Source organism: Acipenser ruthenus, chromosome 3 (assembly GCF_902713425.1).
Source record: "Acipenser ruthenus chromosome 3, fAciRut3.2 maternal haplotype, whole genome shotgun sequence".
Classification (NCBI taxonomy): Eukaryota; Metazoa; Chordata; class Actinopteri; order Acipenseriformes; family Acipenseridae; genus Acipenser; species Acipenser ruthenus.
The window spans coordinates 72,817,776-72,843,674 of NC_081191.1; the positions used below are offsets into that span (position 1 = coordinate 72,817,776).

At 35.4% G+C, this 25,899-nt stretch overlaps 1 protein-coding gene across 1 annotated transcript in view; it reads left to right on the forward strand.

Moving 5' to 3' along the window:
* Positions 1-25,899, forward strand: part of LOC117394794 (cadherin-2-like) — a 54,749-nt gene that overhangs the window by 19,770 nt on the left and 9,080 nt on the right. The window contains exons 3-7 of the mRNA XM_033993375.3: positions 19,623-19,846; positions 23,099-23,272; positions 23,979-24,134; positions 24,591-24,735; positions 25,241-25,413. Coding sequence (XP_033849266.1) covers positions 19,623-19,846; positions 23,099-23,272; positions 23,979-24,134; positions 24,591-24,735; positions 25,241-25,413 — 872 coding nt within the window. The remainder of the gene's footprint in view (positions 1-19,622; positions 19,847-23,098; positions 23,273-23,978; positions 24,135-24,590; positions 24,736-25,240; positions 25,414-25,899) is intronic.

Consider the following 25,899-nt stretch of genomic DNA (forward strand, 5'->3'; position numbering starts at 1 on the left):
GGGACCATAGATTGATCCTTGGGTTCTATGTTTGTACATAAAGAAAAGGCATTCACAAAGACAATTACATTGGTCTTTCTAAATTAGATTTGAGCTGCAGGGAAACAAATGTTGTTTAGCTCTTGTAAGCTACAGAACAAAACATTTGTAACATGAATGCCACAGATGGATTGTCACTTCATACTGACTGAGGCTGCCTGTGGAATATTGCCAAGTGTTTACGTCTATGTTCAGACCTATAGCTCTTTTTTCTCTTTTAAAAGATTGTCACATTTACACTGTTTTATCTTCTGTAATATATAAAGTGTTGAAGTTTAATGTTGGAAAAGAGACCTGGTGGCCAGTATAAGTGACTCAGATGAGCTATCACCATCGTGTTAGCTCTGTAGGAATTTGTTACGTGGAGCACATGTAACGGTCATTCTGCTTGAACTGTGCCAAGGTCAGCGATTATCCGCTTCCATGCTCATTTGGAGCAACTTGTTGAATTTTTCAGCCACTTACAACAGAGCGACTCATAGAACCATGAAGTAAGAAACTATGCACGGTTTATTTTGGTCCAGTGAGCTTTTCTAAAACTGCATAGCAGAGCTATGAAATAAAACCAGGTCTGTGAGGCATGCATTTCTGGAGTGGGTGCGATTTGACGGAATAATCTCAGCTGAGATAAGACTTAAGCACATGTTCAGTATGCCTCTGTTGTGCTTTGCTAGAATCCAACTAACCAAATATAGATTATATATTGCAAGTGGTTGACAGATATTTTTTCACATAGATAGTTGGTAAATACTATTGTGCAGGGGCTGCTTACAAGCATTCTGTAGAAGTAGATAACTTGCATGTCCACCCCACAGGACCATTTTGATAAAATTATTAAAAATTAGGACCACTTAGTAAAAAAGCTGCGAGTGCCAGTGCCTTTCATTGTTTTACTTGAGAAGTTCTATGCTAACAGTGAGAAGGGGGCTTAAGTTATTGTCTGACTGGATTTTTTTTCTGGTCCCGGAGAGCAAATTAAACTCAAATGCGTTTGCTGTTGAAATAACATAATTTAAATTGATTTAATAGCAAACTGCAGGGAATTTAAACAAACAAAGTATATTTCACTTTTAGTTTGCCAATTTGAATCTTCTATTCTGGATCCCTCCTATTCCTCATCTTTTGCATCCTAGAAACAAAAATGGCATCAAGGCCAGATGCTACACAACTGATGTAGGTACTCCTCCAGAAAAAAATAACTTTGCCTGGTATTGAGCAAGCATAATGAATTTAGATTCTGTCTGTTCATACCTTATTAAAGCTTAATTAATTTAGAGTGTAATTCTGTCTTCAAAGTACAAGCATACACATGGTGACTGCAGATGCACAAAATAAATCAACTTAACTGTAGTAGAATGTTTCTGATCAAACCTTTTAAAGTTTATCAGTTTACCCTCTGTTTCTCTTTGAAATCCAGACCCTGATAAGAGGTTGGAGATAAGGGTTTTAAGTGACCCCAGCCATTAAATCTTGTATAGTTGAAGATAGCTCTCAAACACAGTACCACATAAGGAATGGCAGCTTTATTTCAACTTGTACACAGTTCAGTGCCTCCATTTAGCTATATAGGTACAGTATGATGCTTTTAAGTGGTTAAAATCACTTGCTGTGTTTTGGCGGTGCAACTTTGGTAGGGAGGTAGTATCTTTGTTTGTCTAAATATACAAAATTGAACTGAAAGTATTTGGTTAACGTGTGCTGCAGACCCTTATTGGCTGTGGATGAATGAATTGATGAAAAATTATATTGGTATAAATAACTGACATCTCATGTTATTTTATTAATCTATAACCACAACTCCTTTGTGTCATTATGTGGAGGACAAAACTGGCTTTTACACCAGGCACTTATTTTCCAATAGCATTGTGTTACAGCAGTTTGATAACCTCACACAGTTGGTACCCCATGATGGTGCAGTGTAATTGTATTATCAGTTGCTTTTCTAAATAGTTGAGTAGCCAAACAGCACACTTGCACAGCTTTAGATTTAGCTTTGGGAGCTCAATTGAGACTGGTACTGACGACAAACAAATTAGATTTTTTTCCAGTCTATCTGGCCTACTGCTGTAGTGTGCCTCGCTCAATGAAGGCTGGAAAATGTCCTTTAGCAGCTGTGTGATAAAACTAAGCACCAATCTATCGGGATAAGTGAGTTTGGCTTTTCTCCCATGTGTGTTAAAGTATGTTTTATTTGTTGGCAGACATGACAGCTGGACCTGTATTTTGGACATTGCCAAAGTCTTTCTGTAACCATTCTACTGTTGGTGGGGTGAAAAAAAATCATTGTTTAAATTGGCGCTTGGTTTCAGTCAAAACTAATGAGGGCATGTGTTAAGAATTAGTATACACATAACCTGAACACTGTTTAACATTTTACAGATGTGACATGCTAGCGTTTCTTTCATCATTTTAATATAATCAAGCATGTTAATTAACAAAAATTAGTCATCTGTGTTTGGACAAGAAAATAAGATTAAAATCTCGCTCTGTCTCTCACTTTTAATAGACTACCGTATCCTATTTACAGTAATAAAAAAACATAGCTGATTTTTTCTGGAATGTAAAGCAACCATGTCATGTTAAATCAATTATTCCAACTGCTTCTATGGTACTGTTTTTGCTAGTTTCCAGTATTTCAGTCTATAAAGTTTTTAGTGATTGGAAAACACACGGCAGTCTTGTGCTGCCCTTTTCATCAACCCTTGTCTAAAAAGCTGTGTTCATTGCAACATGACTGATGTGGGTTAGTGATTTACTACTTTTTGTGTCTTGTTTAAATGTGGAAACATTCTCAAGCCCACTGGGTTTTGCTCGTAGACTAGTTACTGAAAGATAAATGACATGTGTTTCTTCCTGGGGAAACTTGTGAATGACTTTAGGAAACATGGTTTTAAATAGGAGGTCTTTCTTCTTTTGTGTTGCAACGTTGACTGTGTTTACAATGGCAGAAAGGTGTGAGGTACTGGAGGTGAAAATTGGTAGAAACCACCTGCTTCCAGCTTTTTGATCAACCAAATGTGTAACCAGCAAGGGAAAGAAGGTCCACCTATCAACATGAATACATTAATGGTTTTCAGTCTGGAGGAAATGGTTAATTGCATAAAAGTGGCATTATATGAGTATTGGTGCTATTCGTTCTATTCTGATTTCTTGCTTTGGAAGTTAGAAACTGCAGTCAGTTTTTTACTATACATTTTGCAGATTTAACTTGTTTATACAAAATCCTCTTTTCAACAAGGGCTTACCAGAACTACTTCAAAACTGCTTCATGTTATCTTTTCTACAGCTTTTCCCGTGTCGTGTGTTTTTATTTATTTATTTCCATAGCAGTCATGTAACAATCTCTAAAAGCAGGCAGGTACTGACGTTATTTAGTAAATCCTAGGCAATATATAGTGTACTGTAAGCACATAGTAATTATAGAACTGGAGCTTTAGCAGTTTTGTGCACTTGCGAGGTGCACAGCTGGTTTAAAACTTTAAAGCAATCTATTTCGACTAATTTTTAATGAAAAAAATCTGTGGTTGTTGTAGGTTATAATTGGGCTTCTGTTTTTCGGTTTTATTTAATTTTTCAGTGCTTATATTTAGCTATTTTTGCTTTTTATGTAATTGTTTTTTAGTTACTTTCCAAACTGCTTGGGGTTTTTTTTCTGTTACAATATGTATAGTAACTTGACCATACTTGCACACTTGTTATACTTTCTTTTCTTTTGAGGTCTTCCTCAACTAAATCCTTACTGTCACGGGCACATTCTTTAAATGGGAAAGGGGTGAAGTCAATCTGAATTGAGTAATCATTTGCAGTCTTTTTCCAGTGTTTATTGGCTATTCACTGATTACATTTTTTTTGTATCGGGTGGTGGTGGGGCAGGGGGGGTATTGGTTAAAACAGAAAATCAGAAGCCCTAGGCATAATAGTACATGGGTAACAGACTTTCATATAGTTGTTTCTTTTCTTTTCTTTTCTTTTTTTTTTATAAATAAAATGCCAGTCACATTGACCAGACACAAAATGATTAGTACAACAAAGTAATTTCATCAGCAAATTGAAGAATGTCATGCTCTTGTTATCTGCTGAGCAGGAATTTTGTAACCAGACAGTGGAAGTATTTTAAGTTTGGAATTTTTTGTTGTGCATTTCATGTGGGGGTTTGCAGGGAAGTGCTACTTGCTTTATATTAGTTAGTTGGCCGTTGCTGATCGATTCGACACAGATAAAGATGAAAGGGGGAGGGGAGTCTATAGGAACTCTCGGTTGTTTTAAAACATTGAGTATGACTGATGTGATAATAAAGATCTGTGTAGGTTTCTTAATGTTTAACTGAAATGTGATGAGAGTGGAGGATTATGTGTACTTTCATCTAAATTGTGTGTGTTATCAATTTTAAAAATACAGCCATGCAATTTTATAAACCATGAAAACCAAAGGCTTTTTATAAATTCTGGTACATTCTTTTAAAATAACCAATTAATAAATTATATCTATCTATCTCTATCTCTATCTATCTGTCAAACTGTCTCTTTCTTTCTTTCTTTTTCTTTCTTTCTCTCTACAAAATAAATAATTAGTCTGCAAGCATCAACAAAACAATGGAATATGGTATTAATTTATCTTTTTATGGTGTATGAGACGCGTGTTGCTAAATGATCTTGATATGCTGGTAATTCTTTATTATTTAGGTCTGTCTTAAAATACTATTTAGCTACTGTTTCGAATTATGCAATTTATTATCTCGATCAGAGCATGCTAGAATCCTGTCTGGGCATTAAAAAAACAAACAAACAAAAAAAACTGAATGTTGCTTTCATTTAGAAAGGTTTGATTGCTGTTCTGTGGGATGGAATCCCAAAGATGAAGCAAATGTTTGTGGTTCAGCTATGCCTCTCTCACCATTACAGCTGTCACTTCCAAATGCTCTTGATAAAATCTAAGTGCTGCTGGTGCAGTTAATCAACGGAGATGGCATACAAACATCTATTGTAAAACGGATTACTTTGTAGGCCTTAACAAACAACTGCAAATAAAACAGTCCTGCAATTGTGTAACTATTTTATTTCCAACAGCTCAGCAGTTTGACCTTGCTGTGAACCTTCCATGATGAAATGTTAGATACTAAAGCCATACTAAATGCTGGAACTGCAGGGTTTATTATTAGCTTCCAGTAATTAACAATTAAGCACTAATACTAAATGTATTGCTTTCTGCATTTCCTTTAGCAATGTTTCTCTAGAACGTTTTGTGATTTTGATTATGTGGATGATTTATGTTAACTCGGGAAAGCTTATACATATTTTATTGTTGGGGTTAAACATGCTGAAAAGGGTTGCACCTTGACAAATTTATTTTCTGGTTATGACAAAAGGTGAACTTTTATAAGGCTATAAAATTTAAAAGTAAACAAATAGTTTGGTCAGTTTTGGCTTCCTTGTTTCTATGTTTGAATACATGAGCAGTAGTGTTGGGCTTCTTATCAGGCCTTCGTTAGATCCGTCTTTTTCTCATCACAGATCAGTGGAGAGACTGCTTTATCTTGGGGGGGTTTAAACATCGATTCACAGGGCCTTTGTCTCTGCTGCATGAAAGCAGATCTCTTTTAAAGGGCTGCATTGAATTTCAATGCCAGCCAAAAGATACATTTCAAAGGTGAAAAGGGGAATCGACAGCTAGAGTTCTGAGGAAGAGGGAGCAAACTTTCCTGTCGTCACCAGTAAGGATGGTTCTTTTTTATTTTATTCTTCCTTCCGCTAACAAAGCTAGAGGCATGCTGTTCACCTCCATTGTGCTTACCCTCTAAGAATTCCATGATGTAGATAACCTTTAGCTACTCCTCCCACTATATGCAAAGCAGGAGGCCAAGAAAAAGGAGCAATGCATTGTAAAAGCTTCAGTGGAAGCAAACTTCGGTCATTGAGAAATGAAAGCCATTTATTACACAGTTCTCTTAATTCGATATAATTAACTTTCAATACCCATTTATAGTGGGACTATGCAAGGATGTAACTGAAACTCTTATGGACCCCAGGTGCGGGTATTGTGCCGGGAGCAGCTGAGCTTGGAAGTGTAATAGAATATAGGGAAGTGTTTGGTCACCACCTTTTCCATTTAATAATGCCCACAAGTAAGCCTTTGCATAAAAAGGCGTATGCTTTCACTGAAAGACTAAACTCTATAGTTTTGGGTAGTATTTGAGAGACCCTGGGTTTTTAATTATGAATAGCCTGTTTTATCAATTTTTAAAAGAATTATAAGTTGTCTTGGAGCTTTTAATATGTTAAAGAAGTTTACTCATACTTGCACTTAATTGGTTCACTGCATGAAAAAGACAAGTTAAGAATGAAAATGAAAGGAACCAATCAATTTATTTATTTTAATTCATCGTTTATTTCTCACTCAAAATGTGTTTAATTTTATACAAACTCCCTTTGCTCTGCCATAGAATTCAGTAATGAGAATTTGCTCAAAATAATTGGTTTCTGTGTCCTGATTGGAAAAGGGTATAGAGGCACTTACGACTCTTTTGCATTATTACCCAGCTTTGACTTTACGGTATCGATACAGCATTTACGACGCGGCGAGACACGAGCCATGCGTCATGTGCACATGCTCGGTGTCTGAACCACAGTACCTGTCGTGGTCGCCCTGACTTAGCCTTTGTTTTTTTTTTAGAATATGTTTGCCCTTAACAATGTCTGATAAGTGCAGTGGATTCAAAATGAAACCTAAGCTGTGAACTCTGTCACATGATGAGGGGCTTAACTTCAGGCGATCGTAGTTCCGGCTAGGAGTACCGCATACACACACTGAATACGTCATTGGAAAGCCCTTAGTCTGTGATTTTAAACAAGCCAGGTAGATGGCTTTTACAGTGACCGAGTAATATGCGCGTAACCACTGGGGTGCCCTGGAATCAACGGGCTGAGTGTAAAGAGTTCAATTTAAATGTTTGCATGAGTACAATATAACGGGTCATTTTTGTAAACATACATTATCTGGCCAAAGAGCCAGGAACGTAACCTTATTTATAACATTATTCCTATGGGAACATGTGCTTCGACTTAAAACGCGACTTTCAGGACCCAATTGTATCGTAAGTGTGAGGACTGCCTGTATTTGAAATACCATGCAGAGCTGTTGACTAACTCAGTCAAAAATATTGTTTTTTCTTATTTTTTTTTAAATGTGTACCTCAACTTGTGGCTTTGAAAGCAATTGTTCTTAATGAAACTATATTAAACTGTTAAAATAAATCTGCATGAGTTTCAGACTTCAGTGTGGTTTTTATTAGGATGTTAGTCTCCTTGGTAGTATTTAGTAATGGAATCCATTTTTATTTAGATGGACAATTGGCAATTGAACATACCAAATCCTTAAACCACCGTGTAATGCATTAAGTTGAACCCACATTGTTGAACTGTGCTAATGCAGCTGTTGATGTAACCCATCTTCTGGACGGTATGAACTTGGCACACATGCTCTGACATTCCTTAAACTAAGTGTTATAAACACTTAATTGTTAGAAAGAACAGCTGATTCATAATGGAAGAAGGGGTATATTTTTCCTACACAACTCTGTCAGAGTAATAATCAATTGAGCTATAGTAAAACAAACAAAAAAAAGAGTACGCAGCTAGTAGACCTACTGTACTGTTTAAACAAAGAAGCATTTTAATACTGATTAAACTAGAAACCATTTTAATAATGCTGTTTAAACAAGATACCAAACATGAGCTGTTTTTTTTTTTTTTTAGGCAAGGAGAACAAAGTAATGAATTGGGTTTATAATGGATACACATTGGAAATGTCTGTAAAATTAATCATCTTAATGCTAGTAGATTTATTTAAAGATTAGAAAACACCATCGTTTAGGCGATACTAAGGTGGCTGTTCAGTAATCCACTCCAGCAGCCAAACAAAAACTTGCTGGTACCCAAAACTTCTGAAATCCATGTTTTAGAAGTCTTAAATGGGGTCAAAGTGGGGGAAAATGCAGTACATAAACCTTGAAAGCAAAAACCTGAAACCTGAATGTGTAAAAAAAAAAATAAAATAGGATTACATTTAGATTAGAGCAATAAATTGAATTTCTAATCCATACTGTATGTTATGTGCAATGAAATGTACAAGTCTGTCAATTAAAAAAAAAAAAAAAAAAGTGATATCTTGTAACAATTGTAAGTCGCCCTGGATAAGGGTGTCTGCTAAGAAATAAATAATAAAAAATAAATAAATAAAAAATGCAGTATGCCCTTATTAGGAATTTAAAGTCGGTATCCACGGAACTGAGATCAGAAAATGTAGTCATTGTACTGGCATACTTAAGTTAATAGATTTAGAAATGAATAGGCAAGTCCCCCAGCATGTACAAAGGAATGTATAAGCTTGAGAGCGCAAATGCTATTTTAATACCTTGAAGTGTAGCAGGAGACAAAGAAAATGGGACACCACCTGACACACTTAAGCAGCAATCTATTTTCCCCCAGTCCTGGTGGTACCACCCGTCACTGGTGCATGTAAATCTGGCTTTGTCTTGCTGCTTGACGTATAGAGGTGTGGGGGAGCTGCTGATGGAGGAGGGTGAATTTATGCACTGTAGCTGGTTATCAAGTCACTCTTCAAAACCCCCAGCATAAACATTACAGGAATCTAATGTTTCTACTTTTAAAGTATAGTTAGTTTTTGCATGGGTGTGGCAATCTTTGAGTTGTTAGGCTTTTTGTGTTTAATTACCACGGTAGTGGTGTGAATTGACAGCAAGACAAAGATTGTGTTGATTGGAAATAACCGGTTCATTTATTAGAAAGAAAAGCTTCAGAGGCAAACTGATGGAGACTTGCAGACAATATAAAACATTAAATGAGTCTGTTGTTCAAGCAAAAATGCTGACCTTTCCATGATGTGGGGATATGGCTGCTGAGATGGAACATCTGTCGTGCAAATAAATAAATAAATACCTAGTAAAAATGTTATTGTTCTGTAAAGGGCTTGGTGACATGAAAACATGCTTTGTTGCTTGTTCCTTGAAGCTTTCTACATTTACAGTATCCGAATGCTAATACTTTATCATTTACCACGCTGGGTTTTGTTTGTCAGTTTATTCTGTGATGTAGTGAGAAGACAGCCAGCATGAATAAGCAGCTTTGACATTATAAATGAGTTAGCTTTTATACCTGTCTATCAAGTGGTTTAGATATATTTTCTTTAAATAGTTAAATTTAGGAAAAAACTAAAATAATTTGAGGATCTTTTTGAAGTCTCGAGTATACCGAATGAATGCAATAATGACCAATACAGGAAAAGCTTATAATATGATTTAAAAGTACACACTCTTAACCATATTGAGTTAAATAAAGGCAATTTTTAAACCCAAGCAGTATTTAAATCATTGGATCTCACTAAGATTTCTTGGAACAAAAGGTAATTTATTGTTTGATTTTTGGTACCAAAAAGGGTCGTACAGGTTGAAGTTATAGAACAGGAAATGGTCATTGCTAGCCACTTGTTTAAAATATTTCAAGTAACAACTGGTTTTTCCAAAATAAAATCAACACTGCATTTTCAAAATAATTCCAGTAATTCCATTGTGTTTAAAATTTATTATTTTTGTTACATTCCAAAATGCTTGGGTAGTACTTGTACACTTAATTTGTACCTTCTTTCCTTTGCTGTTTTCACCAACAAAATCCTATATGGTCATGGACTCATTCTTCTGGGGTTTTTGTGTGTCTAGGCATTTTGTTTACATTTTGCCAGCATTTGCAAGCCTTCTAATTTGTAATCTAGTTTTCAATCTTGCCACCGGTCTCCAGTAGAAATGTAGGAATATGTTGCCACTCAGTAGTTTGGGTGGGGTTAAAGTATTCAGAACGAATCTATGATAGTGAGGAGGACATTGCCCAACTGCACTGGGAAAGGTAGTTTGATTTTGTTTTTTTGTAGTAGGTTTTGTTTTTTAAACGGGGAAGTGGGTGGTCAATGTGAACTGAGTAACAATTTCTGGTGTTTATTGGCTATACACCGATTAAAATTTTGTTTGTATTGGGGATGTTTTATCAGTTAAAAGCAAGAATCAGAAGCCCTAATTATTATAATGTGCTCTGTCCCAGGAAATTAACAGGAATTAATGTTTTTTAAATATGAAATATTAAAAAAAAACAAAAAAAACCTTTCAACCAGTTTTTAAAATACTGCACTTGGCTTTAAGAAAAAAGCTGGTTACTTCCACAAATTCTTGTGATTATTATGGTGTTCACATTGGTGGTGTTTAGATTGAAACTCTCTTGGGGCTGCATGTTAAGTAGTTAATGCTGCTGCATTCATAATTTTACAAACCAAAATCCATTAAACTTTAGTATGGCTACTCTCAATATTGCTCTGTTGGTGTTTTTACATTTTTTTTTCTTAACCCCATTGTGGCAAAGTGGCTGCTGATTAAGACTGGATGCAGAGGTGATGCAGTATAGAAACAATCACACGTGAAAACTGTAATCCAATTTGGAAATGTTATTTTTATTTTTACACAAATCCTGGTCTGGCGACCAAACAATAATCCTCCGGCAATACACCCCTGGTGTAAAGCTCGGCAGGAGAATAACGATTTGTAAACACAAACAAATAATAACACGTTATCCGCTCCCACAATACTACAAACACAAATCACCGGTCCGGGTGCGTGCAGTAGTGCTCAAGGTGGGTGATAACAAATAACAGTGACCTGTGGTGTTGTTGTTCCGGGTAGTGCTGGCCCAAGGTGACAGCTCCGGAGACGTGTTAGCCGTCTCGTGAATTTACAAACAAAAGACAAGTACTAACAGTGCTACAAACAAACAAAAGACTCACAAATACTTTTTTACTTTTTGGGAACTCTCCCGGTCCTTCCAGTTCCGTGCGTCTCTGAACCCAAGCGAAGGAACCGATTACAAGTCTCCTTCCCCTTTTTATGCTGTCACGCATGACCACTTGGTAAACTAATGCAGCTGCCTTACAATCAGCGGCTGCTACACTGTTTACCTTCCGGGTTAATACGTTCTTGCAACAGAGACTCATCTTCTTCCAGACTGGCCAACTCCCCGACCCGGGAAAGAACTGTCAGTCCAGCCCGTCAAAAGAACTCTGTCCTCGCTGCTTAGCGCCCTCACAGGTCGGGAGGGAGATTTACAACCAGAACTCATTATATTTCTGTCACACCCATTCATTTCAGGGGTGCTCAGCATTTCAGGACAAGGCACAAGCTGGTCATAAAGAAGGTTATAAGGATTTGTAATATTACAATGCCTTGTGTGATCTTTGAAGCATTAAGGAGAACTTGCTGAAATACCTACTTTAAAATGGGAGGTCTCTCTTCCGTGATCGGCTTGCGCTTTTACAGCAGTATTGGTAAATTGTTTTTGATCCTTGGGAATTGGTACATTTTGCCAGAAGATACAGACATTCATTGATAATAGAGATGGATCTATTCTCCATTTGATATCTTTTTAGAAAACTGCCTTGAGGGAGGCGATTGCATCCCTGTAAAGTAGGTTAATAGTGACACTTGCGAGAGATGTTGCTTGTTTTTGCTAGAACAGTGGTAAACACATTTATTTGACATGATATATAAGAAAGATCTTTAAAATGGGTTTAAATATTTGCTTCTGAAACTGATTTATAACAAAAGGGTATTCAGTACCTCCTAGAAAAGTACCAGTTTATGTATGCTTTTGCAGAAGCCATAATCCAATTACAGCTTATATACTGTATATACAATTAATTTTTAAAATGAATTATGTAGCAGAAAAATACACATTTATTCTAGACTTTGTAAAGATGCCAATAAATCTCCTTCCCTAAGTATAATATATTATATAGTATGGGGAGTTGTAGTGCAACTCTATAGCCGGGGTAAAGATGGTTGCCAACAGTAACGTTTTAGTTTATTTCTTAGTCTTTAGTGTAATCATGATGTTTATATACTTTTAATAATTGCTGTACAAGCCCATCCTTGATCATTTATTGATTTAATAGCATTGTCGTTCCAATGCGTTATTTTTTATTGGCAGACACTTAAGAAAAAAAAAATGTAAAAAAACCAAAATCCCTTTTTTCACTTTTTTTTTCTTTTTTCTTTTTTTTTTTAAATAATTGTTTTAAAATATTCTGCTTTTCAAGGCTTGGTTGGTTTCATAAAATAGCTGTAATTATAAATCCAGACTTTCTTTTCAGCAAACTGTTGTGGTATTATGTGGTTTAGAATATAAAACAAAGCTTAAAGAATAGCAGGGGTTCAACAGGGGATCACTTTAAATACAATGCAAATTGTTGCCCATTGTTAAACATTGTAAAACCTTGTTCTAAACAGTCAAATAAAAGGTGATTAATTTACTCTGTTTTGCCACAATGGGGTTATTAGTATCTTGGGAACAAGTTCTATCCTAAACGAGCCCTAGTGGGTAATGGATCTTTATGGTTTGCTCTAGATTTCCAGTCAACTTTCTGAAAATTCTGATTGTGAAAGTATTGTTCCCTAGTAACATTGCTTTATGTCAGGCTCCAAATGAACATGTTTTGTTTGCTGCTTGTTAATAAGGATCATAGTGCTAAATTTTTATATGGAACACTTTGAAGCTACTGATCATGGATTCCATTTCCTTTTTGCCATCTTGCAGAGTTTGAAATAATAACTTATTCAACACTGCAAGCCTTTGTTAGTCTAGAAATATAACCCCATTCAGAACAATGGACCAAACATACTAAGATATACATCTATTAGTCATTTTTATTTTTCTGTATAAGACACTAAAACCTATTTAATTAGTTATGCTTAGGTAGTCTTTCTGGTACTTTGTACTGAAAGGGTTAATACTAACTCAGCATTGATAGGGTTCTTTTCACGTAACTTGGTCAAAAGGTTAAAACATCTCCTTGTGGCAAAAAGAAAATGTCTTAACAGCTGGGTCGGTTCCACTCCTTAATGGTTAATTCTGTAATTGGATACCATCAAACTAATCCGTTCCTACAGGAGGCATGTGTTTTATGCACTTTAGTCCAAGTCTTCAACTCACATTCTGATAGAATCCCTAAACATAAGGTAAGGCCTACATAGATGTAATGTTTAACTAATGTAAAAAGATAAGCACCCTTAAGTGCATTTTTGCTCCGTTTCGGAAACGGTAGAAGTATTCAAGTGTCGCTGAGTCAGTGGTAGAGGACGCGTTTGTAACAGTTGAGGCATATCCTGCTTATGCATGTTGTCTTAGTGTGAAAGCTTTTCACATTTACTGTACATTAATTTGTTTTTGCATTACAGTATCTATGTTTACATAAAACAAATTAAATCTGAAAAAAGCACAGGCATGCTTGGCCTTTGATTGCACTATGTTTGCACATTTGCTAAATGCCTGATTTTGTTTCTTACTGCCAGTGATTTTTAATTTAGCACACAAGTTAGTAAACTAGATTTAAAAAAAAAACAGAAAAGCAAGGGGGAAAGGAATAGTAAGTATTAGAATATTTGCCTGACTTCTGTCTCTGTAGCTGTTCAGTGAAACAAGCAAATACCCAGTGCTTTGAATTACAACATAAGACCTTACGCATAATTCTTCCAATGTGATACTGTGTTTGCTTGAAACCACATCAGAAGCGTCAAATCGCTATTTAGGCCATGTATAATATAGATACCCAAGGGCGCACAGTCACAGCATGCAAGCCAGCATGTTGGTGTATTTTCCTGTGGGAGTCAATAGAACATTTCTTGCAATGCAAATTGAAATTGCTATTAGCTAAGAGGACCCCTGCAGCTTTTCGGTGAATCTTGCTCTTTAGTGTCTGAATCACCTGGTGTCTGTCCATGATACAATTTGAGCCTGGAACCATTGCACAAGTGGTGGCAGAGGCACCAGGTCACGTAGAACCATTTTAGACAACACACTGCCTCAGGATTCAAAATAACATTTCAGTGCAGACAGTTAACTGGCAAATCTATGTAAGCACCAAACCAACATTACTTTTCCAGTATTCATTTCTTCAAGTGGAAGAAATAAGCTGAGAACACATTTAATTGCCTGTTCAATGCGCGTTCTTCTTCTAATAAAACAATTTGTAATAGCTTAATCACAACTGATCTGCAGTATGTTCATTTTATTTGATCATTAAAAATAAATTAATCAATTAAATGCAAGAAAGAACAAACACAATGGGCGGTTTTACCCAAGGGAGCCCCACTTCTCCACCTGTTCATTATGGAATTATTTTGAAACTGACTCATCTTGGGGCTTGATGGAGCTTCTTACCATAACACCATGGTGTAAGAAAAGATATTTGTGCACTAAAATTGAATGGACTTAAATTAATTATAGGCTGCCTGAAGAGTCTTCATAACCTCACTCCTTGTTCTGTCATATCCCTAAAGAAAGTGGGTTCCTGCTGACATTCTAGTTTGCATACACATTGGAAGTGGCACTTCTGAAAGTGTTTTGGTACGGTGTGGTAATGAGTATTTGATGTTACTGAGACACTTGTTCTCTAGATAGTGCATGCAGTATGTATAAATAAAAAATGTTGTTAACTCATTCGACAGAAGGTCTAGAGAAAGCATTGGCCCCCCTGTGTTTTCTGGTCAATTTAGTAATCTAATCTGTGATTAACTACTGTTAACTAGATTATGTACTATTTAAATGCACTAGTTTGAGAATTATTTTACTGATTTGATTTTTGTTTCTGGGCAATGCACAAGACTGAAAATAGTATGCTAACCCTGATTCCTGCATTGCTTTAGATTAAGACCTCTTGGAGGCTGAAGGGTATGTAAGTTTTGGTAAGAAGAAAATGCATGTGAGCTATACATTAATATCAACAATGCTATTTTTTAGAAGTATTTGAGCATGCAGTAAATGTATCAATTAATTATTAATTATCAGAATGACAGGTACAAATATCCAAATATTCAAACAAATGTTTTTTGACATGTATTCGGATACAAAAATCAGAAGTTCGTATTTGCTACAAATGACAAAAAATACCATGCACTTATTCACTATCGCAACAGAATTTGCATGACAGTTTCAAAAAATGGCAAATGAAAAAATGCTCCATGGGATATGTATAATAAATATAAAAAAACCCCACAAAATCAACACAGCAGCACTTGAGCCGCTATTTAAAAGTTTTAGACAGCAAAAAGTAAACAAACCATATGATGCGCACGCACATAGTGATCTCTATGGAAAGCCACCTGGGACAAAAATGCATTGTCCTGCTTTTAGTACGAGCCAGCATCTCATTGGACAGAAAGACATGCGCGTCATTCTGAAATGCCTCGCTTAAACAGTACCCAACTTCCTGAAAATGTTCTGTAGTGATTTTCATACAGACTTGTATATATTATATATATTTTGTTATGACTTTCTATTATGTGGGATGTAATAAACAAGAACCCTTTGCTTTACAATGCCATTTCCACGTTTTGTTTTATTTACAGTGTTTAAAGTTAAATTTCAGTTTTCGTTTGCTTGTTCAGCTACAAAAAGGCACAAGTAAATCTCATGTTACTGTACTTTGTGAAAACGTGTCTGTAGCCACTGTTTACTGTGAAGAAACGGCAATGGCAAGGAATGAAAAGAATAAATAAAATAAAATGCGGTGTCAACTTTATGTACTATTTATTTTGGGAATAAACAAAACAACGTTTAACTTGAACTGCTATTTGGCATCCTTGTTTTGTAGTTAATTAAGTGGGGTAAAGCAAGTCCTACACAGCTTATTCTTTACTCCTGGGATATTTTTCTATTTTAACAAGTTACATATTGTAAGGTATTGCTGTAAAATAAATGCGCACACACGGGCCACTATAAAGTTGACAAGCATCATCCCTGTGTCAATACAGTGCTCTAGGTTTAGATTAACTACTGGCCCCTTGGGCCACTGGGCTAATGTGTTTTTTTTTGTTTTTTTTTTTTTTTTACTGGCCCGGATGCAATTTTAACTGGCCCAATATATTTATATATTTTTTCATGATGGTTTTTATTTTCAGTATGTTTCTATCTGTGTATAGTAACCAAAAAGCCCACGTCTCAAAAGAAAGTGGCTAAACGAAGCCTTTCAATATATGTTACTTCAGCCATTTAACATGCACACATTTGTGTGCTTGTTGGAAAATGAAAATACTGTATTGAAGATTTGAAAATGTATGTGTACAAATGATACAAATTTTTTTCACAAGTAAACCCACAACCAAGCTGTTGCCATCTGGTCACAGCAACGCTAAACCTGAATTGTAATAATCCTAATTAGGGATGGGTCAGTGTAGTCAAATACACAATTACACGAGAAAAAAAAAAAAAAAAAAACTATTTGAATAGCATAGTACATATTCGAGTAATATAATATAATATAATATAATTATACTAGTTAAATGTAACCGGCCCAGTCGGGCCTCTGGTGGTTCATAACTACCGGCCAAACTGTGATCTCTACCGGCCCCGGGCCACCAGGCCATGGTTAATATCGAACCCTGCAATACAATTGACGTTTTCAAAAATGGTGTTTGTGTGTAAACCAATATGGCCACCTGACACATTTCTTTATAAACTTTTCAAAATCTTTGGTCAAATGTAAAGCCTAGCTTTATAACTCCTTACAGTGCACATAGGGTTATGGTTAATATACAACGCATTTATGAACCCATATATGCTCTATTAAAAATTACCTTGATCATTACCTTTGACCTCTCCTTAAGTTTAAATGTAAAATTAGCTTATAACTCCTTACAGTGTGTAGATAGGGTCATAATTACTATGGTCTTTTATAAAACATTGTGAGATAATGAACTAAAGCAGTATTGTAAATTGAAACTGTTCCATAAAATTGTATGACTTATATTGTAACACTTGAATGTATTTGTATTTGCTTGCGATTGTAAGTCGCCCTGGATAAGGGCGTCTGCTAAGAAATAAATAATAATAATAATAATAATAAAACTGATCTGTTGCTGACACTTGTGCTGCAATGCTACAGCTTGCCAAAATTTCCAACTGGTACCGAGCTTGGAAGCCGTAAAACTGCCTGGCAGTTCTAGTTGTTATTGTTGTTTTGTTTTTATTATTATGATGATTCATGGCGAACAATCATTTTCCTATAAACTTCTGTGTATTACAGTCTTATTATACATGGTGGTGGCCCGGGACCCTTCTACAATGAGATTGCCGTACTGTAAATAGTAAAGTTGATAAAACTGCTGACCTCCATTTTTAAAAACCAACTTCTACCACCAGTACATCAACACAACAAAACACTGTCAATACCAAAACAAATAACAATGGGCAGAAGATTTAAAGTTTTATCTGCAAAAGACTGGGAGAAATTAGTGGAAGAGCAGAATTACGCAAGTACTCTTAGAAAATAATAAGCAACACTTTTAGTAAAAAATTATCTTTGTCACATGCCCTCCGTGGCATGTTAGGCCGTGTTGACTGATGGCCTCAGATCTCTTGAGTGACAGGGAAATCCTCTAACCTCCAAAAAAGCCAAGCAAATTTTCTACTCAGATTCTTAGATGAATGTAGTTTTCCTGTCCCAAGAAATGTTAATAAAGTAACTGAAGTTTAAAATTAATTGTTAAACAGGTTTTTTTTTCTGTTTTCCAATGTTATTCTCAACACTTCAATTGTTAAAAACTTAGTCTTATGTCACCATGTATTTATAATAAATAATCCAAAACTGTACTTAAGGCAGTAATTTTATATCTGGGGTTTCTACTCAGAAACCCTTGATAGCGCTAGCGCTTTCCCCAGAAACCCTCGATTAGAATAACATCCTTATTATGCACAGTTGTGTGTGTATAATAATTTTTAAGTTTTACAAAGACTTGATCTAGATTCTCGAAGAGATGAGTAATGTCATCTATATCTTTTTAGACCAACTATTTTTGGAGGCAATTATTAAAATAAAATACTATTGACTAAGCTTTAACCTGTTTTTATCCTGCCTGTGCTGCTTATTGATCGCCTTTTCTGTCACAGAAATAAGATTAAACTCATTTTCAAGTTCATCAGTGTACAGTATTATACGATAGAGATGTTTCAAGATGGTGTTAGAAAAGTAAATTGATAAATGTCTTTAATTTTAGACACAGGCACTGTGTATCTACATTTCTATTTTAAATTACTACTGTAACTTGGCTGCATTAAGAAAATAAATATTTTAAGTGTCTTGTGAATATGGATAGCTCAGTAAAAACAGTAGTAGATAATGAGAAGTGACTGGCCTGTGGGAAGGCTTTTTATTCACAGATAATATTCATTTTGACTGATTTGTCAAAATGTGTTTCCAAATTTTTAAATTGTGTCTTCATCATGGTAAATATTAAACAAACTGACACATTCTTGCCCACAGGTTGTGGCATTTTGTTTTTAAAATCGGGTTGCAAACACTATGCACTCTTCCTCCTTTTTTAAAGCTGTTGTTAAAGAAATGTATTCTGTAGTTCATTTTAACAAGAGATTTTCTTCTTTTTTCTTCTATATATGTATTTGTAAAGTGTTGCGCCAAGACACAGACCACATTGGATTTGACATATATACTGTATTTGTGTTGTCTATTGCATTGTAATGAATACTACAGTGGGATTCAATTATATGACACAAACCACAGAATAATTGTTTGCTGTTTCACTTAACTTTTCAGTATGCTGTAAATGTGATTAGGAACTGTCTTAAATATGGTAGCTTTTTTCACTCTTGCTTGCAGATATTCTGAATAATGCAGTTCATTCTTAGCCACCCTATTGGTGGATTAAGTCTGCACTGTTTTATAGATTAAAATACTGTGGAATCCTTTTGTTTGTGGGAAATTGATGGCCAGTAGTCTAGCCATCAATTTAGGGCACATGTAGTGGAGAAATCAGTTTTGTGTCAAATTTTAAATCTACACTTCCTCTTTTCCTACTGAGGGTTTCCATAAGATCTGTAATGGGTAGTGTGTGTGTATAAATGCTCCCCTTCAGGCGGAGAAATGTGAGGTGTTTAAATTAACAGAAAATCACATACACATTATTGATTCCTTGGGAGATGCTCAAGGCAATATTAATACCACATTTCCCTCCTCTCTGCCAAAAAATATATTCCACAGAGAAATAATTCTTTACACTTCCATCCAGTAAAAAAATAAAAAAGGATGTGCTAAAACATGAACATTTTAAATCGTCTAGCCAGAGCACACAAATACATTGTAAATGTCAAAACATATTTCTAACATTTTAAATATTAGATATTAAATGAAAGTAAATGGTTGAAATATATTGAAACTGTCCTTTTTCTATAAATTAATCTGTGTGATGAGTTATTTGAAAAATGACCTAAACCAGTAAGTGAAACTGATCCTGCTCATCTTCAAACCTTCCATCACAACCTGTGGATGTTTGTTTATATATTTTATTGTATCGGTTGTTTGTTTCTGTCGATGACCTATATACAATGTGTCAACTGTTAATGAACCCTCGCTCAACTGTGGCTTAAAAACTGCATCCCTACAAATATTGTAAAAAAAAAAAAAAAAAAAAAAAATTATTTCTGTATTTACCGTGTTTTTTTTGTTTGTTTTTTTTTCTTCAGTGAGATTTGTAGACTGTGGAAGGAACGGACGAATTCGTTATGAAACCAGTGACCCATCCCGCTTTAGGATTGGAGATGATGGAGTGGTTTATGCGGCAAGAAAAGTCCACATTACTTCCAAGCAGACTACGTTTTCTGTGAAAGCACAGGATACAGAAACCCAGGAGCAATGGCAGGCAGCAGTGAGATTGACCTCCAGGCTACCACACAGTGAAAAGCATAAGGTGAGGAAGGTTATAAACCAATGGTGTATGTTAACGCATATTTTCAGTTGCAGCCAAGACACTTTGCCTGGTAGGGTTAACAATTAAAGTAAAGCCCCTTTCACACTGGCACTCGTGCCCGCGTCCGGGCTCTCCGGTTCGCAATCCTGTGTAGTCTGAAAACACGTACCTGGGTCGTACCTGGTTGACCTGAAGGGGGTCAACATGCTATGACCCGAGTTGAGCAAGACAAAATGCATGAAGGCAGTTCTTAAGCCGACGCAATAACAAACAGCCATGCCTGCGTGAAGGTTTCACTTCCGCTAGGGATGTTTTTGTTTGTTCTGTTTAGCCATATTTTTGTTGCTTTAGACACACACACACACACACACACACACACACACACACACACACGCCATTAGGCAGATTGCAGCAGGGATAAAGAAACATTTGCTCCAACATTTGGGCCAGTGGTTCAATCCAGAGAAGCTTGGATGGAAGCATCCGTAACAAGCTGCTTCCGGGGCATTGATACGCGTGTTGTTTACTTGCATCTGTCACCCAGGTCAACCCTACTTTATCAAAAGCAGTGTGAAATCGCGTAGCTGACCTGCATGACACCAGATCCTCACCGAGGTAGGTTTCAACCCAGGTAGAGCATGCCAGTGTGAAAGGGGCTTATGATAACTGTTTTTCTAAAAGCATATATGAATTTCTCCATGTCACTGTGATTTAATAACGTCAGACTTCAACACAGCAGTGTGTATGCAGAAGAGATGCACAGGCAAGTTATTTACTGTAAGTGAGTTTTCAGTTAACATTTCACTCCTGAATTCTAGAGGATCTGTATTATACAGAGACTCGATGTTGTTGGATATTTTTGCACGTAAAGTACAGAAATATCATTTGTATTTGCTTGCCACATCAAAAATGGTGCTGGCTCCATACCAGGTTTCCCAGATGTGGTAGTAAATTATAAATAACTATTTTCAGAAGTAAATATACTTTTTATGTATTTGTTTTACTCTTACTGTTTGTAGTAGATAAGCAACGGTCCTTTCAGCTAAATCAATAAGCCAACTTAATACTAAGTAGTTAGTTGGTTTATCAGCTACTGTGTCCTTTGGAATTATTTGGTGAAGGGTCATGAATACACAAATTAAACGGAGTAAAATTCAAATTAACGTGTAGGGTGTTTTTTTTTGTTTGTGTTTTTTTGCTTTGTTTTTTTGTTTTACTTAATTCAAAATTTGCTTGATTTAAGACCTATTTATTTAATGTGAAGCAAATGCAAAATAGACATTGTAATCCATTGCATTGCTAGCATTTTAATCAAGCTCCAGAAGCAGCCACTCCTATTTTAAGACTGCTGGCTTGTATTTAATAAAATTGTTTCATTTAAAGTTTGTGGACAGTTAAATATAACTACAGAAGAATAAGCAGTACTCTACGTCGACTGTCAATCAAGTTTATTATAAAGCTTCTGGAGAATAACTGCACTGACCTGAAAAGCATTGCTGGCAAGCCTTGTGTAGTATATGATTAGACCTGTAGATTTAGGACCACATGTTCTTATGTGACTTTTTTACTGATCTCCCTGTATATCATACAATACAATTATCTTATTAGTTTTATAATAGGTATTTGCTTTATATGATTGTAAACTGTACCAGTTTATCTAGAAAGGGTTAGAAATGATGACATTCACCTACTGATGGATGCCCAGTCTCCTAAGCAAGCCATCAAGAACATCCATCATTCTTGACATAGGTCCCAAATAATTACTGCATTAATTCTCTCGAATTAAATAGGATTATAAATATCATGTTCCTGGTAGCTGCAAGACCTGCTTCTGTGAATTTTAAATATATAATCAGATTTCAAAGATGATTTGCATTACCAACTATTTTGAAAGTGTAAAGGAAAACAGTAATGTATTGTAGGATTTTTTTTGTGCTCCCCTTTCCAGCATAACAGGATTTAAATCATAAAGGACATTTTACAAAAAGGTGGACTCTGCTGAGCTTTAAAAGACAGTAGACAGTAAAGCCGCACAGATTGTTGCTGTCATCTATCACTCGGCCAGCAGTTTTGGAAACAATCTCCAAAGTTATACTGACTTGGTGTATGTGGCTTTGCTTCTGTTTTCTTATACAAAGGAAAGCAAAGCAAGTTCTAGTAATGTACATTTGTCATATATGCCCTGAAGGTTGAGTGTTTTTTCACCATTCTATCATCTAATCCCCTTGAGAAAAAGCAAAGCTTTTCAAATAAATTTGAGCTCAGCAGGTTTGAGTACAATTTACTTATACCCTTTTTAGTATAGTGGTGTGTTGTCTAAACTATATTGCAGAGGGTTTCAACCGGGGGTACTTCTAAGGGTCATAGGGGGTACGCAGAACAACTCAGAAATGCAAATAAAAATGAGTTTTAAAAAAAGAATGATATTGAATTTTTTATATTATATTTATATTTATATTATATTTATATTATATATTATCTCTAAACTACTGTGCATAAATATTTCACTTTTGTTTGCAACTTAAAGTGAACCGCAGATGAAAAAAAAAAACCAGAATCTATCACGGCCGTACGTTCCACCTTTACGCAGGCGTGATTTCAATTGAGTGGATTTCCACTCTGATATATGGGTCTGATGATTCTGCCTATGGAGAGCGCTCTGTGCTGCTCATTAACTTTGCTGTTTTCAACTTGTCATTTTATTGAATACTAAATCAGCGAAGCACAATATTTCATCATTTTTTAGAAGTACAAATGCTTCGGTAAGTTTATCAATGTTATTATTATAGTTGTATCTTGGTTAATTTTGTTGATATTGTAAAACATTTTAAATGGCACATAAATATGCTGAGATGGTAAGTAAATGTGATAAACATTTACAGTGCAGACTGTTTTGTATTATTTATAATAACTTTGCTGTATAGACAGTGAATAAGTGTTTCCAAAGAGATTCACAAATACTGTCTTTTTTAATTCTGTACGTCCAAAGACAAATTAAAAGTTTTAAGAATTAAGCCTACTGTTTGGTGTTCTGTCCTATTCTGGTATTCTGTCCTAAACCAGCAGTCCCAAACTCTATTGCAATGAATTAACTGGGTAAACTGAATTTGAGATTGGAACAATGCTACTTTTGTTTGCAACTACTGAATAGGGAGGAAGTTGTAAATAATGATTGACTGTGATCATTTTTCAATTAATAACTGAAACTTTTGTTATCGGCCAACCCTAATTTTAATTGTATTTGAATTTCAGAATGGAAAGAAATCCAGTGCCCCAGAGTTCCCCCAGCAGATCCGGGAAATTGTATTTCCACAACAACACCTGGACCGTAGTGGTCAGCTGAAGCGCATGAAGAGAGATTGGGTCATCCCCCCAATCAATGTGCCAGAAAACTCCCGAGGCCCTTTTCCACTAGAGCTTGTCAGGGTAAAGAGAATATAGATAGAAAGATTGATTTTTTTTTGATTTTTTTTTCTCTATTTTTAACCACATTTTTTAAAAATGTTATGTGCTTAAAAGGTACATGCCACTTATAGAAAAGAAAGGTAATATGCTTATTTTAAGTTAATACATTTTTTTTTTTTTGCAGATACTGATACTGGGTTGCTTAAAGATTGTTTTAATAATTTTAGTGTGTGTGTGTGTGTATGTATATGTATATGTATATATATATATATATATATATATATATATATATATATATATATATATATATATATATATAAATATATAAAACTTAAATTTTTTATAAAAAATGAAGAGGAAAACTGTTTGTATCAATTGACATTTTAAAACATTGAAAGGCAGTAAATTATATATGGCTTCAATGGGTGATTTTTTTTATTTTTTTTTAATGGGATTCTGTTTCCTGAATATACGTTGTCAAGAACACAGTAGAAAAAATGTAATTAACCTTGCCATAGGAAGAACCGTTTTTATGAAACCAGCACTGCCTGCTGTGTGTAAGCCGGAACTGACAGCACTGTTTGGTAGATTTGTTTATTACTAATGCACCATGACTGAAGTAATTAATAGATTGTCAGATTTTTTTTTGTCACTGTAAAAAAAGTGCATTCTTGCTAGTAAAACTGCTGCTTATCTCTTCTTTCTTTTCCTTTTGCCTCCCTTTTAGATCAGGTCAGATCGGGACAAAAACCGCTCCCTGCGCTACAGCGTCACAGGACCTGGAGCAGACCAGCCTCCTACTGGAATCTTCATCATTAATCCAATTTCAGGAGAACTGTCTGTGACTAAGCCTTTGGATCGGGAGCAAATACCTAACTTTCATGTAAGGATAATGGCTGGCAACACGTGCACCTTTTACTTCCCCTCCAGACATGTAGATACCACTGCTGCATATCTATGTATCAAGCTAATAGATGGTTTCATGGACAGATATAAATCAATGTGACCATCCTCAATAAAGCCTCTTTTCATGATAATTGAATAAGACAGAACATGTATCTACTGTAACAAAAAACACCCGAAGACCAGTTTTCTGATGGCTTTGAAATGAATCCTTATGTTTTTAGAATTACAATTTTAGGTAAGCCAATTGAACTGCAGCAAACACTGTTTATCTAGTTTTTTTCTGTAATCTTAATGTTCAAGTTATGCATGTGGTTTATACGTTAATGGCTGTTTTTAAGTGTGTTTAGATGACCTCCCCCTTGTCATGTTTGTTGTTTAAGCCACACAGAATATGTGTAAATTCCTGCTGTAATTGTTGATGTTTTTTTTCCAGTTGAGGGCACATGCAGTGGATCTGAATGGAAACCAGGTGGAAAATCCCATTGATATTGTTATCAATGTGATAGATATGAATGACAACAGGCCTGAATTCCTGCACCAAATCTGGAATGGGACTGTTCCCGAAGGGTCAAAGCCAGGTAACGGATAACCTGTTTTATACTATTAGTGCTGTTTATTACCTGTATTTTACATAAAGCAAAAGCCATATAGGTACTAATATGTGTGTATACTCTACCATGCAAATAGAGTAATGTTTATTGGAAATGCTGTTTTTACTTGGATAAAAGTAAAAAGAAATTATGTCATAAGAGAAGGTTAATGCTTACTGTTGGTATGTTACAAGATTGGCTGATCTGTAAAATGTTGTACTTGGGGTGGTTATGGACATTTTCTTAAATTGTGGCACTGGTATGGATACACCATTGGGTATCCTTTCCTTGTAGTATGCTAAATGTAATACATGAATACATTAAATCAATAAAATGTGTGACCTCTGGCACTTTAGGGATAATTAAAAAAAAATTAATGTATTCCTTTGCCAAAGCAAGTTAAACAATAGCAATAGTTTGCTAAAGGAAGTGCCAGTACTAAATCAAAGTAAAATTGTCTGAATAAGATTTGCTCTTTTTTATTAATCTCCAGGAACTTATGTTATGACTGTCACTGCTATCGACAAGGACGATCCCAATTCTCACAATGGTATTCTGAGATACAAGATCCTGTCCCAGAATCCTGAAAGCCCTTCTTCAAACATGTTTACTATAAACAATCAGACTGGAGACATTATCACTGTAGCAGCAGGACTTGACAGAGAGGTATAAACAAAGCTAAACTAAATTGCAATTGTAAACCAAAGGTCTTGCACAAATAGGATTAACTAAAACTGCAACCAGTAGTTGGGGACAGAACAAAAGCATATGTCACTGGGTTTGGAAATAACAGAACTGAATCATTTTGAAGGGTCATCTTCCTATTAAAATGTATACATTGTCATTATAAATTAACACATTTAAGTGTGACGATGGTTTTACATTTTTCCAAGGTAACAACCCAGCCTGTTTTTTAAAATGTAAAATTACATTTTTTATATATTAATGTAATTGAGAAAGCTACAAATGTTAAGATGTCTGCTTTAAGTAAAGGTGATGTCTGAGTGATGAACACCCCTTTTTCTATAAAAGTAGCAATTGCCCTATATTTGTTATGCCTTGCTGACTTTATAATATGAAAGAGACAGTCAGTTGCTCTAATTTGAGAAAAGGCAATATGCGTGACTGCCTCCTGTTTTGGTAATTACACCC